Here is a 14,079-nt window from a genome sequence, read left to right as displayed (position 1 = left end):
GAGGAAAAACACAAAAGGTCAGTTAAGTTTTAAGATGACTCATGAATTTGAACTTGTAATGTGTTTAACTTGCCATGCCAGGGACCTGATTATCAGAGTATCAGGGTGTCTTATCACACTCTGGATAAATAAATTTGGGACTTTTCATTAAACAATCTGCGTTCCTGCTGCACACAGACTATTTTTATTCTTGAAGTGCGCAATGAACAGAAAGCTGCAGCTGACCTTTGCCAGCGTTTCCCCTCCTGAAAAGCTACTTGATTTCCACTTCATAACAATAACCTGTCCTGTCCTGTCCTGTCTGTCCCTGTCCACATCCTCCCTATCCTGCCCATCGGTACAATAACTTCCAAATGCTCTTCGGGGGAGGAAAGCCTCCGCTGAAAGTTGCGGGTTACAGATATCAGTAAGAACAATGGTCAAGGATAAGGCAGGCGTCCAGCAGTTGTGCGAAACAGGGACTTCATCATAATTGCTGTTAATAATTACAGTTGTGATAAGTGACAGAAGTGGCATTTATTGATGGCAAAACTGTCAGAGCTCCCAGTTGAACTCCAAGAGCTGGAGGAGGAGGAAGAGAGACTGGAAACCTTGGATTTGAGGCAGATTAGGACACTGTCAGGTATGTGCATAAGCTGCTGTACATTATACAAGGATATGAAGGTTACTGGAAAAAGAAAAGTCTATTTTTTTCAGCTTTTGAGGGTGAAATCTTTGTACATCGGAGGATCTTTATATGTAGCCTGAACTCCAGAGGTGCCGAGCACTCCGGTTGAAGGAAGTACAATTTCCTGAGTGATTCAGATCTTGAAAAAGAAAGTTGGAAAAGTCAGGGAGCTGAGATATTTCAGTGCTAATATTTAAAACAAGCCTCTCTGGTGTTAATCTGTTTCTAGAGTTCACATAGAGCCTGACAAATCTCCCCCCTCAGGGCTGTGCATGTTCTGACTTGGCCCATGTGCTCTGCCTGTATTTAGGGGTCTGGACCTTTGTTGTTAGCCATTAATGTTCTTTGATAAGTGATGTTCAAAGGGAAGACAGAACCTTATTCCTGACCTAATGTGATTAATGGATCTCAGAGCCACATAGAGAGGAAGCAGCAGTCCTCCAGGCAGCAGAGGCAAGATGATGCGACCGAGAGCTAAGCAGTATGTGGTGGCCAGGCCGCTGTATTCGGAGGAGTCCTTCACCGAGGAGCATGAGAAGGTCTACAGGCACCGCAAAACCATGCTGGACCACATCAAGCAGTACTTCACGTAAGGAATAATTTTGGTTTTTAGTTTCCTGTGTGGCTTTTGACTCGTGATCACTGCACAATTAACACTTGAAGTCTGTCCCTTACGGATGATGAGACGATGAACTTAAAGAGGAAAGTGAAAAAGTGAAAGTTGAGCCTCAAAAACTACAAAAAACAGACATTTTTTAAACTTAATGTACAACATATATTCATAGCCATTAACACAAGTTTGAATATAAATAAAACCTGCAAGTTTAGTGCATTTTGACTAAGTTTTTAAAGTTTAAATTGATGTAAAATTATGTTGATTAAGATCAAGTAAATTTAAACTTTGGTTCTTGATCCACTTTCTTTGATATAAAAAATAATCCCCTGGCTCAATGCACAAGGTCCAGTCTTTTATACAATATAAAAAAAACATTTACACACACAATATGCAAGTATGAATTCCCTGTGAGATGAAGTTGACTATTAATGTTAACCGTTTTAAATAAAATACACATTTAATTTGTCATAATTGCAGAAAAAGTGGCTCATTTTACCCTGTTACATGTTCCACTGCCGAGATCTTATCAAGTGAATATCATCAATCTATAACTTTGTTTTTCTATTTAACATACATAATGTATATAACTATATTTGTTTCTGTTTATCATTGCAGATGTGATGCCAAACGAGCTAAGAATGCAGTTTTGTCTCTTCTGCCGGTCATTGGATGGTTGAAAATCTACCAAATCAAAGAGTGGCTGCTCAGCGACATTGTATCTGGTATCAGCACTGGACTTGTAGCTGTCCTGCAAGGTAAATAACGAATGAATCATTTCCTTCCTACTTTGAGTCACACTCTAAATTTATAGTAACCGCATAAATGCAACTCTTTGACACATTCAGTCATTCTTGTTGCTGCACTAGCAACTCATAGTGGTTTGGTGAGGGTAGTGAACTTCCTCTGGCTGGTGAAAAAGAAGCTCCTGGCAACCCTTATGGGTCATATAGGACTGTCTGCAGCACTCCACAGACCAACAGTAGAGTTAACATAGACGAGGACTGCAATTTCAGTGAAAGTAATCATTCCAAATTGGTAGAAAATGAGCAAAATGAACTGATTTTAGCAAAACTTGAAAGAGTTACGATGCATTTGAAACTAATTTGCCATGTAAAAATGTTCTATCTGGCCTTGAAATGAAGATAAAACTTTTATAGTTATCTGTAGACTAATTCCCACTGCATGACCTCAGCAAAGGGAGTAGACAAATAAATCTTCAGTCACACAGTACTGCTATCCAAAGGAAAACATCAGTATTTGTGCATTCTTACAGTGTGAGAGAAGATGTATCCTGTTACTGATTTATGTGAAGGGTTCCTACATTATTCATTGGGGTTGACTTGGGAAAAGTGTGTTTGTACTTTAGAACAAACTGCAATAAATGTCATCTGTAGCTCTGAAAACAAGGGACAAGAATAGAAGCACAGGGATATTACTTTCCAAAAATCCCCAAATCTCATCCGCTTTAAAATTGTTGTTTGGCTATTTTGGTTTCAGCTAATGTCGTTTTGCTTTCACTTGTTTCCACTTCTAAATGCCACTGTTTTATGACTAACAGTTGTGTAACTTGTGTCTAATCTGATAATGATGATAACCTTGGAGTCAGCCATCTGTGTATAAACTGTGTGGTATGATAATGTGGCTATCTTTAGCAGTAGGTTAGGGTTATTATGTAAACAAACAACAGGTTATTATTTTTATATATTTTATCATTTTGATCATAAATGGTATTTTTCAGAATTCTCCTTTTTGTTTTTGTGATCTGTGGCAACAAAGTGTAGTTTGCAAATTATAAAATGCTGTGTATGTATGTGTGTCAGGTCTGGCCTACTGTCTGCTGGCCTCTTTGCCACCCTGGTACGGACTCTTCTCTGCCTTCTTCCCTGTCATCATGTACTTTTTTCTTGGCACCTCCAGACACATCTCAGTGGGTAAGGCTGGACACGTAGGTGCGTTTGAACGTTTTTCATTAGTAGTGAGTGTATTGTGAGTCTCAATCTCTGTCCCCTCTTTCTCTCTCTGCAGGGCCTTTCCCTGTCTTGTGTATGATGATTAGCACGGTGGTGACCAGGCTTGTCCCAGATGAGGGTCCGCCCGCCAACATCACAGGGTTTGAAGGCCTGACGAGAGACGAGCAGAGAGTGTTGGTGGCCTCCTCTGTGACCTTCCTCGCCGGTATCATGCAGGTAAAACACACTCACCACAACCACTCAGTTCAAACGTTCAACAGCTATTTATCTTGTCAACACAGCAATGACAGAGTTCAAAATAAACTTTAATCATTGAGGTGGGGTGTCATGGTGACATGGTAGGTTTAGAAACTCTCTGACATCTGTGTGGCACAGCTTCAAAACCTTGCGACAGCACACATCTGCCTTGCTGAGCTGTCCCTAAGTGAAACAGGGGTAATCTGACAAACAGAAATGTCTTTCAAAAATAATTGTATATGCCACAAAATTCTGAGAAGCTGTTTGGTGCAATCTTGACTCATGACCTTACTTGAAATTCACTTTTTAGTGAAAAAACTAATAAGATTAAAGGTGCAACCACAGTGATCCTTTGCTGAAATTTGACAGCAAGTTGGCTTACTTGATTCGACCTGCTTAAAGAAATAGATTGACTTTTTGGGAAATACACTTAATCTTGCCAAGTGATAGATGAGAAGATCACGTCTGTAGTATGAAGCTAGAGCCAGGAGACGGTTAGCTTGGCTTAGCATAAAGAATGGGAGTGAGGTGAAATAGCTAGCCTGGCATTGTCCAAAGGTAACAAAATACACCTACCACGTGACGTCTTGCAAGATGACATGACTCCATGAAGTGACTGCGCCCAGCAAAAAAATAGACCAACACATAACATCCTGTAATACCACAAACTGTCGTTTTTACATTTCAGATGTAGATTTGTACAGATTAGACAAACTACATCAAATATGTTAATTAATGAGCTTTACAGGTGCTGAAAGACAGATTATTTTGTAACTTTTCCCTAACCTTAACCAAGTGCTGACAGTGTCTAAACATAACCATAAAAAACTTTTAATAATGTTGTTCTTACTGTCGGTGGATATTGTCCTGCAAGATCGGATATTTATCAGGACCAGCAATGTAATTAGTTGTCACATTTTACTTATAAATCCAGTATCAGCAATACATTAATTATAACATTTTCTCATTATGTTGACAGAAAACACAACTTAGGCAGCATTATGCTTCCTTCTAAACATATTTGGTGTTGCTGTTTAGTAGCATATAAATGTAATTTCTAGGAGACATAGTTGCACAGGGAGAAGCTTTACAGCAGGTAACAAAAGGATCTATTCATCCTCTTTCTTGACTTGTGCTTCTCTTTGGACTTTACCCCCCTAAATGCAATACACACTGGCCATGTGGCAGTACATTGCAACAGTTTGATGTATTTGGTGCATTAGTAGCCAGGATGCACTGATTCAGAGAGCAAAGGTGACACATACAGATATAAGAGTTAGATAACTGTCTGTACGTGTATGCTCTTCCCTTCACCTTTAGTGAATCTGGGTGTGAATCCCCTCCAGATCCAGGTGTAGTAGGGAAGTTACTTTTGTTTTCCTATACTACCTCATCACCAACATGGCCTCTCTGTGTCTTCCAGCTGGCAATGGGTGTCCTGCAGGTGGGCTTTGTCGTCATGTACATGTCAGACACCCTGGTGTCCGGCTTTGCCACAGCAGCCGCCATCCACATCCTGGTATCGCAGCTGAAGTTCGTGCTGGGGCTGACGGTCCAGAGCATCAGTGGACCACTCGCTATCGTATATGTAAGTAAAAACGTGTTGAAGCTTTCACGCTGTTTATCACAGTCAGGGAAAGTGGATCATTTATTTCTTGGACACAAGGAGTTCAAGGAGTTTATTTTTCTTTTACAGACCCTGGAGATCATCTTTAACAAGATAACCTCTGCCAACATCTGTGATCTGGTGATCTCTTTGGTGATCATGGTGGTGGTGTTCATCGTGAAGGAGCTAAATGACAGATTCAAATCCAAGCTACCAGTGCCCATACCCATAGAAGTTATCATGGTGAGCAAGATTATGCAACATGATCCTTATAAATGTTTCCATCGCCTGAGCTGTTGAAGGCTTGTTAGTTACAACAACAGTAGTAATGAAAGCATAAATTTTGGTTACAACTTTTTATGACCGTACCAGATAGGAGTACCATGCAATCATTAGTATGATTTTTGATATCATTCATGGCATTTAAAAGAAAACATTCATAGCAATTTGCGGACACAGAGCTCTTAAACTCTAAACCAGAGGTTAATAAATATCTCTCATTTTGAAACTAAGCCTATTTTTCAGCTGTCATTTAGTGATTTGTGTCATTTCGTTCTCAGACTGTCATTGCATGTGGAGTTTCTTATGCATTTGACTTCAAGACAAAGTATGGCATTGACGTTGTTGGCCATATTCCAAAGGGGTAAGCTATTTTGCACAATAGCTAAAGCAAAGACATGTTTGGTATTATTTGGATAGCAACATTTTCAGTGATATTTAAACTCTGAAGTTTAGTGCCCATGAGACAACCAGACTAGTAACAGAGGAGTCCCAGTCTAATCCCAGATGTATTTTCAGGATCCATCTGTCATCTTCCCATGCTAGGAGAGGGTCAGCACATCCACATTTTTCTACTCTTGCCAGTGATCTTCTAGTGTGCTCTCCCTATGTCAGTGACTCAATATATAGAAATATGTACATATATACACATCTCCTTTCAGCTGAGAAAAGTTTCTTCATGTCATGAGAGGACTAACAGTATTTTTATGAACAGTAGCACCTGATCTTAAAGGGTTGGTTCATTTAAAACACAAAAAGTCTAATTTTGATAGTTTGTAGTGCTCAATGCATTGAAAAACGGCATTTGAAAAAAACTCAACGGCTGTCTCTGTCTCTTTCACTCTGATCCACAAAACCTGTGGACAATCCTGAGTAGCTGGGACAGACATGTTGATATTGAATTTCTTAAATGTAGTTCAGTGAGCAACACTAATAAAATTCACCTTCATTTTATTGGGGTAGAGGCAGAAATCTCAGAGACAGATATATCAAAACCTGGACAAATAAAACCAGAAATATTGGTTTAAAGGCCTGCAACTTTAATGTTTTGGTCCAATCTAAATGCTCTCATCAGCTTTTTCAGCAAAAAACCTATATAAACCACTTATGCTACCTGCCACCAAGTAGCTAAAAAATCTCTTAATGCAAGTTTAAATTCAAGCGTCTATCTAAGCTTCCCAGTTTTCTGGTACTTTCATTTGAAATACAACAGCAGTCAAAAGAGTCAAGAAGTTTATTATCATGTGCACAGTAAACACAGGCGGTTACACCACACAATGAAATTCTTACTTTGCTAGTCCACCCTTCATCATTTTTGTGAGGTATTTTTTCAAATACCTCACAAAAATGATGCCTGAATAACAGCTGTACCCTCGCTGTTTGTTATTAATTGAGTAATTAATGGATCATGTCATTCACAGTCAAAAGATAATGAGGGCAGAAAAAAACAGCAATATGTTATATCTCTAAGTCTACACCCATTAGATGATTAGACGGCTTTATCAGCTCTGTTATTAAACAAAGAGTCATTAAAGAACAGACTAATTTAATCTGTGATGTATGAGTACAGATAGCATGAAATCACCTCATGTCACCCTGTTCTTTACAAATAATTATCAGTGATTACCACCCATAACCACAATAAATGTTGTCTGAGGTAGTTCAAACTGAATTATCATTGCTACATATTACAGAAATATTTCAGTTAATAGACTAATACTCATTTTTAGGTATGAGCGTCCCATAGCCCCAGACCTGCAGATCTTCCAGGAGTCAGCAGTCGAAGCATTTCCAATAGCCATAGTGGGTTTTGCTGTAGCCTTCTCTGTAGCAAAGGTCTATTCTACGAAACACGATTACACCATAGATGGAAACCAGGTACGTGATAACACTGTTACATTTACAACATTAAGATAAGAGCCTCAGGTGATTTGGATAATAAGACATGTCATCTCTTTGATCTGCCTCTAGGAACTGATTGCTTTCGGAGTCAGTAACATCTTTGGAGCCTCCTTCAAGTCTTTTGCAGCGAGTACAGCTCTTTCCAGGAGTGCAGTGCAGGAGAGTACAGGGGGCAAGACTCAGGTAAACTAATATATCTGACCCTTCCTCACAAAGCTGAAGTTCTGGTCAAATCTGAGACAGATCCAGTTTGAGTTTGAGCCAGGTTTGAATACAGTTGAGGCCAACTTGCAAAACATAAAGCAGTAGCATGTTATGTTTTGTTACCAGTGGTAGTATATGACTAAGTAGTACATTTACTCAAGTACTGTACTTAGGCACATTTTTGAGGTCAAGCTATCATAGGCAGAACAGATGAGCACTTGTGCAGCAGTACACCTATTTATCCCCATATCCCAGATGCAGTCAGATAATAGGTCATACAAACTAGTTTATTTCAAGTGTACCTTTGCAGCAAAGGGGGCCAACTATGTCTTGGACTTTTTTGTTATTCTTCTTTGGTCTATAGTTTTCATATAATCTAAACCTCAGTTAGCTGTGGCACCAAGGCCATGTTCCTCATCTCTGCAGTGTAACATACTGTGCCTCTTACACCTTTTTCAGATAGCTGGTTTACTGTCAGCCATCATAGTGATGATAGTCACCGTGGCGATTGGATACCTACTGGAGCCGCTCCCGAAGGTAAACAGCCTCAGTCTCTAGTAAGATTCTGATGTACAGATTTTTTTGGACTGATCACAGCTGACCTTTGACCTATTGTTTTAACAGTCTGTGCTGGGTGCTGTGGTCATCGTCAACTTGAAGGGCATGCTGATGCAATTCAGAGACGTCCCCTACTTGTGGAGGAGGGACAAACCAGACTGTGTAAGTCTGGAATTTATAAAGAAAGTTTTAAAAGCCAGAAATGTCTGCACTTGAAAGACAATCATGGTCATTCTGACTTTTTTTAAACTCATTTGTTTCCCACCTTCGTCCATGCACAGGTGGTGTGGTTATGTACCTGTTTCGCTGCCATCTTTCTGGGACTCGATCTTGGACTGGCTGTAGGTCTTGGTGTGGAGCTAATCAGTGTCGTCCTCAGGACTCAGTTGTCAGTATCTGACCAGTGACTAACCAAGCATTACACAAAATTTGACAATTAAATTTCTTTGTGTCTTAGCTTTATAGTTTGTTTGCAAATCTTGACAGCATGCAGCATTATGATAAATTGAGATTGTGAATGGTTTCTTGAACGTTTAAGCCCTTAGTGCTCCAATTTTTAGCTGTACTAGCAGTGAGGTTCAAGGGCTTACAATGTTAGTCAGTCAGTTGGCCCGCCAATTTGGTCCAGACTGAAAAATCTCAACAACTATTGGATCACCTGCCATAACAATTTTTACAGACATTCATGGGTCCCAAACTGTATCTACTAGTACCACCACGAGATTGACATTTGTGATTTTTAGTGAATGTCTAAACAACTACAGATGAATTGCCATGATATTTGGTACAAATGTTCATGTTTCCTCAGGTTGAATTTGAAAACTTTGGTTTATTACCAAACACCTGCAAAAGTAATAACATTTCTATTAACCTCAGCTGTAGAATGCTAATGTGCTAAATTAACGTGGTATATGTGATAAATATTATATCTGCCAAACATCAGCATGTCAGCATTGCCTCACAGAGCCACTACAATGGTTGATGAAGTTTTTATTTCTTTTTTCTCAGCCCTCGCTGCAGTGTGCTGGCCAACATTAAGGGAACTGATATCTACAAAGACAGAAAGGATTATATCAATGTAAGTTGGCTTGGTGTGTGCTTCCAGCTGTCCTTTGTAACTTATGTTACAACATTAACTGTAGTTTTGACCAGTGATTCCAATACTGAGATTAAGTGGAGTACCAGGCTCCTCCAGGATTTTCCATCTCCATGTCCAATATTAAAAATGGTTTCAAATGTGCAGTTAGAAATAGGTGATAAAAATTATTCCAGTTCCCTCCTTTCTGTTTTATGTTGCATCTTACTTTTAAGAGACTAGTCATACTTTTCTGTGATTTTGGCAACAATTTGCCTATAATGAGGTAATGATCCTCTCCAGATATATGAGCCAGAGGGGGTGAAAATCTTCAGGATACCATCACCAATCTTCTTTGCCAACATTGAGTTCTTCAGGAACAAGCTGGTGGAAGCTGTAAGTCTTATTTTTAAGTATTAAAGTCATATCCTTCTAGAAAAGTAGTAAATCATATACAAACCCCTAAACTAAGCTAATTTAGTTTTCAACACAGCATCTGATTCAGTGGAAAATGCCATAAAGTGTGGCAGAAACATAATAAATCAACTTTAAACTATAATTTCTTAAACAGGCAGATTGGAAAAGATACATTTACAAATCTTATCTTTGACTTGATTCAGTCTCTTAAACTGTTGCACAGGCTGGATTTAACCCATTGAGAGTGTTAAGAAAGAGAAATAAAGCACTGAGGATGATCCGGAAACTTCTGAAGAAAGGTGACCTTCAATGGACATCGGTAAGTAATGACTTTGACCTTATTCAGTGATAGCAACAGCATGCTTTTTTACCATAGAAACACTTTGACAAGGCCAATAAAGTGACAGTTACTCAATTTTTATGCTGATGTTATCTCTTCCTGTTTTGATGTGATAACTCTATTTAGGTCAGCAGTGTAGAACTGCATTTCTACTACATAAACAATCAAAATAATGTAAACATTACCATCATTATTATACCATTAGTGCAGTGTCAGAATGACTTTTTGAAATATATTGACTAGAAATCTGGATTGTGATGGCATTTGCTCAGCAGATGGTACAAGGTACTTTTACTCAGATGCAAGTAATTGTGTGAGGATGATAAGACCAGGCCTGTGATGTGTGAATTGTCTTTAGTGAGTACAAAAGCTGGGACAGTACCCTTTAAGATATATACTTTTATAATATATACACACAGTTGTTGTTGGAGCCTTACCATTTTTACTTTCAAAGTACAACTACAATATGTACCCAAGTGACCAATATTTCCTTTAAACAAAGGCAGACCAACCAGTAGGGTTCACTTTTGCTGCAAGAAAAGCATGATCCCACACCGGCTGCCCACCACCAAAACTGAAAATTGGGTCGTACTAGAAGATCCTGTGAATTGAAACCAGTTGTCTGCGGTGGTGGGATAATGCATTTTTCAATCAGTGTTCTGTCTTAAAGAAATAGTTTGGCATTTTGGGAAATATGCTTGTTCAGGTTTTTTTGCTGAGCAGTTGATAAGAAGATTGATATCACTGTCATGTCTGTGTGTTTAAGACCGAGCTGGAGCCAAGAGGTGATTAGCTTAACAAAATGTCAGGTGCTGTAATTATTTGTTGGCTGTCATGCTGTTCGCCAAAAAAAAAAAAAAAAAAAAGTTCCAGCACATAACTCCCTGTAAAACCACAACCTGACATTTCTATATTTCTGTTTGTGTATAGCTCAAAGAAATAAGATTCAACATGTTAATTAGTGAGCTTTAGAAATGTTGGCAGGCATATTTTTTAACTTAGGACTTAGCTAGGCTTGTTGTTTTCTCCTGCTTCCAGTCAGTGGTTAGGGTAAGGGTCAGTTTATGCTAAGCTAAGCTAATCACTTCCTGGCTCTAGCTCTGTTCTTAACACACAGACATGCAAGGGGTATCAATCTTCTCATCTAGGTCTCTGCAAGCAAGCAAACAAGCATATTACCCATAATGTTGAACTATTTTTTCAACTGACTCATGAGTTCGTCCTGACTTGGTACAAATTTCTACCTTAAAGTATCAGAAGCTTTGTTCTTAAAAGATGGAACAAAAGATTCTGCTTTCATGAGGCCAAGCAAATTTGCAGAACCAATTTATGCCAGAGTACAACCAATAAAACAGCCACAATTGATGACTGACGTTTAATCTACCTCTGCAGTATGATTAACCCCTTAGCACCCTCCATGGTGGATTGTTAAAATGCCAGCCACACATTGTAGTGCAGATGGAGTCACTGAGCTGACCCAGGCAACTAACATCACAATCAATCACAAAATCACAATGTGATTCATTGTTGAGAATCGTTACATCTAACATATCTTGCAGTCTTTTAATAAATGAGCTGAACAAAGAAAAAGTGAGAAATGAATTAACAATATTTTGCCATTACAGAAGGGCCTCATTAATACCTCATATGGACCCATCAAGGAGTCAGAAGATGAAAGCAACGTGGAGGAGCTTGACCTGCCGACAGACTTCAAGGACCTGCCCACTCGGATTGACTGGAACGCTGAGCTTCCCGCCAACATCATTGTTCCCAGAGTGGACATCCATAGCCTGATTCTGGACTTTGCTGCTGTCTCTTTCCTGGACATCTCTGCTGTGAAGGGACTCAAAACCGTGAGTTGGCCATTCACAGCAGCGACTGTAGCAGTTACTTCACTGAGGCTATTCTTCTTCAACCATCCCTTTTGTGTTGCAGGCTCTGAAAGAGTTTATTCGGGTTGAAGTTGAGATCTACATTGTGGCTTGTGATCGTAAGTATGAAACATCAAACTGCGGGGTTTACCTTTTTCCAACTTAAGTTCTGCCCAAGAGACAGTAACCCTATGTAGAACTTTCATAGACTGTTATTACTATAAAAAGTTACATGAGCATGAACATTTTATAAATGTATTTTTTTTCATACCATGACATTATTATTACTAATGACATGTTAACAAGTTATTCGGTCATCAGTGTTGTTGTGTGTTCTCCAGATTTAAACATTTAATCGCCAAATGCATATTTTTAATGCCATTACCTTGTTCATGTCACTTCCATCAGACAAAAAAATCATTCTGTTTTTGTATTTAGATGTTGCTTGGGGGCTCTTGTTAATCTCTTACTGAACACAAACAGATATCCACCTTATGCATAATTACTTAATCTAGAAGATATATTCCTTTTTGTTATTGTGAGTTGTAACACTTTTAAATGAATAAGACATAAGAATATTGATTTACATGTTAAAACAAAATCCCAGCCGGATTGACGAACAACTGATGCTGTTGACAACTGGTTGTACGTTATAACTTAGTAACTATCTACTTTTTACATAAAAGCAACAAATATAATGTTCAGTGCCATGTACTAACTTTTTTTGTTGCCTGCAGCTTATATCCTGGAGAAACTGCATGAGTGTAGCTTCTTTGATGATGAAATTCAACCGTCAATATTCTACCTGACACTGCATGACGCCATGTTGCAAACCCTCGTGAACCATCCAGAGTCCACAGAAAAGAAATCCAACTATGAAAAGGTAGAGAAGACAAAGCTTAGCTGTCACAAGTGTTTATTTAGTGAAAAATAACCTATATATTAGTGCTATGAACATGAACAGCATATTTAACTATTCATGTTGCTCTGCAGGTTATAACAACAGTCACAATTCACCACCCTGGAGGCAGAGATAGAAATGTACGTAAGCATTTTTATTTGTGAGCAACAGTGCCTGTTGTGGTTTTCATCTTTTCTACTTAAGCAACATCCTATACTTGTCATGATTTATATGCTTTTTGGGAAAACTGTATCACCTTTATTTGTTTCATTTCATATATTATTATTGAGACAAATTCCATTGTCCAATTGATATAATCTAGTAAATGCACCATCTTTATTCACTACCTGAAATGTTCATTTTTAAAAGTGTTGCCTGAAGCATGATCAAAGCCACATATTATTGAAAAGATTCCATAATTCACTGTTTTTCATTTTGTAAAAGCAGCATTTTTATAACTTCACATGCTTCAAAAATGAAACCTACTGAAACAAAAACTCCTTCTTCGCCCACAGGCACCAGATCCAGAAACCAAGTTCTAACTTCTGAATGAGAAGATGATTATTTCTGGCAGAAAACACCAAAAAGACCAAAGGCAAAAAGAGTGACTATTTTACCAATCATGCTGTACAGTACACTGATATAATGAATAACGATATACTGTTTTTGACTTTATAAATCTGACGATCTAAGTTTACATATACAGTATCCACTGTAATGTAAGAAATCTCATTTCATGGCATTGTTGTTTTTTATACTGTAAATAGTGAATTTGTAGAAAATTTTAGGTGCAATATATTTTACATGTTGTATAGTTACTGTTTATTTTCATGACAATGAGAATAAATTAACTTTTTGGCATATTGTTCTCAAAATAATGTTCTCTGGGATAAAAGCAATGAAATGAATGAGAATGAGTGTGCAGTGGCTGAAATATTGAAATAAATGTTTTACAACTCTGAATAATTACATTCACTGTTTGAATTTCTTCATAAGGTAATAAAGGTTTTGACACTATCACCAGGGGTGTATGCGGGTCTTATGGGTCCCCCTCATGTCGACCCATCCAGAGGTCAAACTGATATCCAACATTCATTTATTCATAACTGATCAGACACATCCTTACTGCAATGTTGTTTTGGATGGTATCCTCATACTGTTAAAAGGCTGTGATACTCAACTCCCAACAGATTAACTGTCACAATATCAGATGACATGATGAGGCCTGAAGGGGGTCCTACTTCATTACCTGATCTTGAAGATGGGCCCTGTATCAGATTTTAGTTATGATCTTCACTCATTCATATTATACTATTGTGCGTGAATGGTGCATATTCCTGAATTACAGTCATTTGTGTATTTTATATTTTTCTTAGTGTTGACAAAATCCATAAAAAGACAAACCAACAATGAATTGATCTACCAGCAAGTATTGT

General features: G+C 38.3%; 1 protein-coding gene across 1 annotated transcript; it reads left to right on the top strand.

Annotated features, from left to right (window-relative positions):
- The first annotated feature begins 313 nt into the window (after positions 1–313).
- Positions 314–13,612, top strand: LOC121891144 (chloride anion exchanger-like). Its single transcript, XM_042403912.1, has 21 exons — positions 314–622; positions 1,080–1,256; positions 1,899–2,038; positions 3,104–3,214; positions 3,309–3,469; positions 4,914–5,078; positions 5,187–5,339; positions 5,657–5,739; positions 7,106–7,253; positions 7,347–7,460; positions 7,941–8,018; positions 8,106–8,201; positions 8,321–8,427; positions 9,048–9,117; positions 9,418–9,510; positions 9,755–9,850; positions 11,497–11,724; positions 11,807–11,861; positions 12,480–12,625; positions 12,736–12,783; positions 13,159–13,612. The coding sequence occupies exons 2-21, from the start codon at positions 1,126–1,128 to the stop codon at positions 13,183–13,185; spliced, it is 2,250 nt and encodes a 749-aa protein (XP_042259846.1). The 5' UTR covers positions 314–622; positions 1,080–1,125; the 3' UTR covers positions 13,186–13,612.
- The last annotated feature ends 467 nt before the right edge of the window (positions 13,613–14,079 follow it).

Source organism: Thunnus maccoyii, chromosome 23 (assembly GCF_910596095.1).
Source record: "Thunnus maccoyii chromosome 23, fThuMac1.1, whole genome shotgun sequence".
NCBI classification, from domain to species: Eukaryota; Metazoa; Chordata; class Actinopteri; order Scombriformes; family Scombridae; genus Thunnus; species Thunnus maccoyii.
The sequence above is the reverse complement of the archived record's forward strand: the minus strand, read 5'-3'. Positions and strand labels throughout refer to the sequence as shown.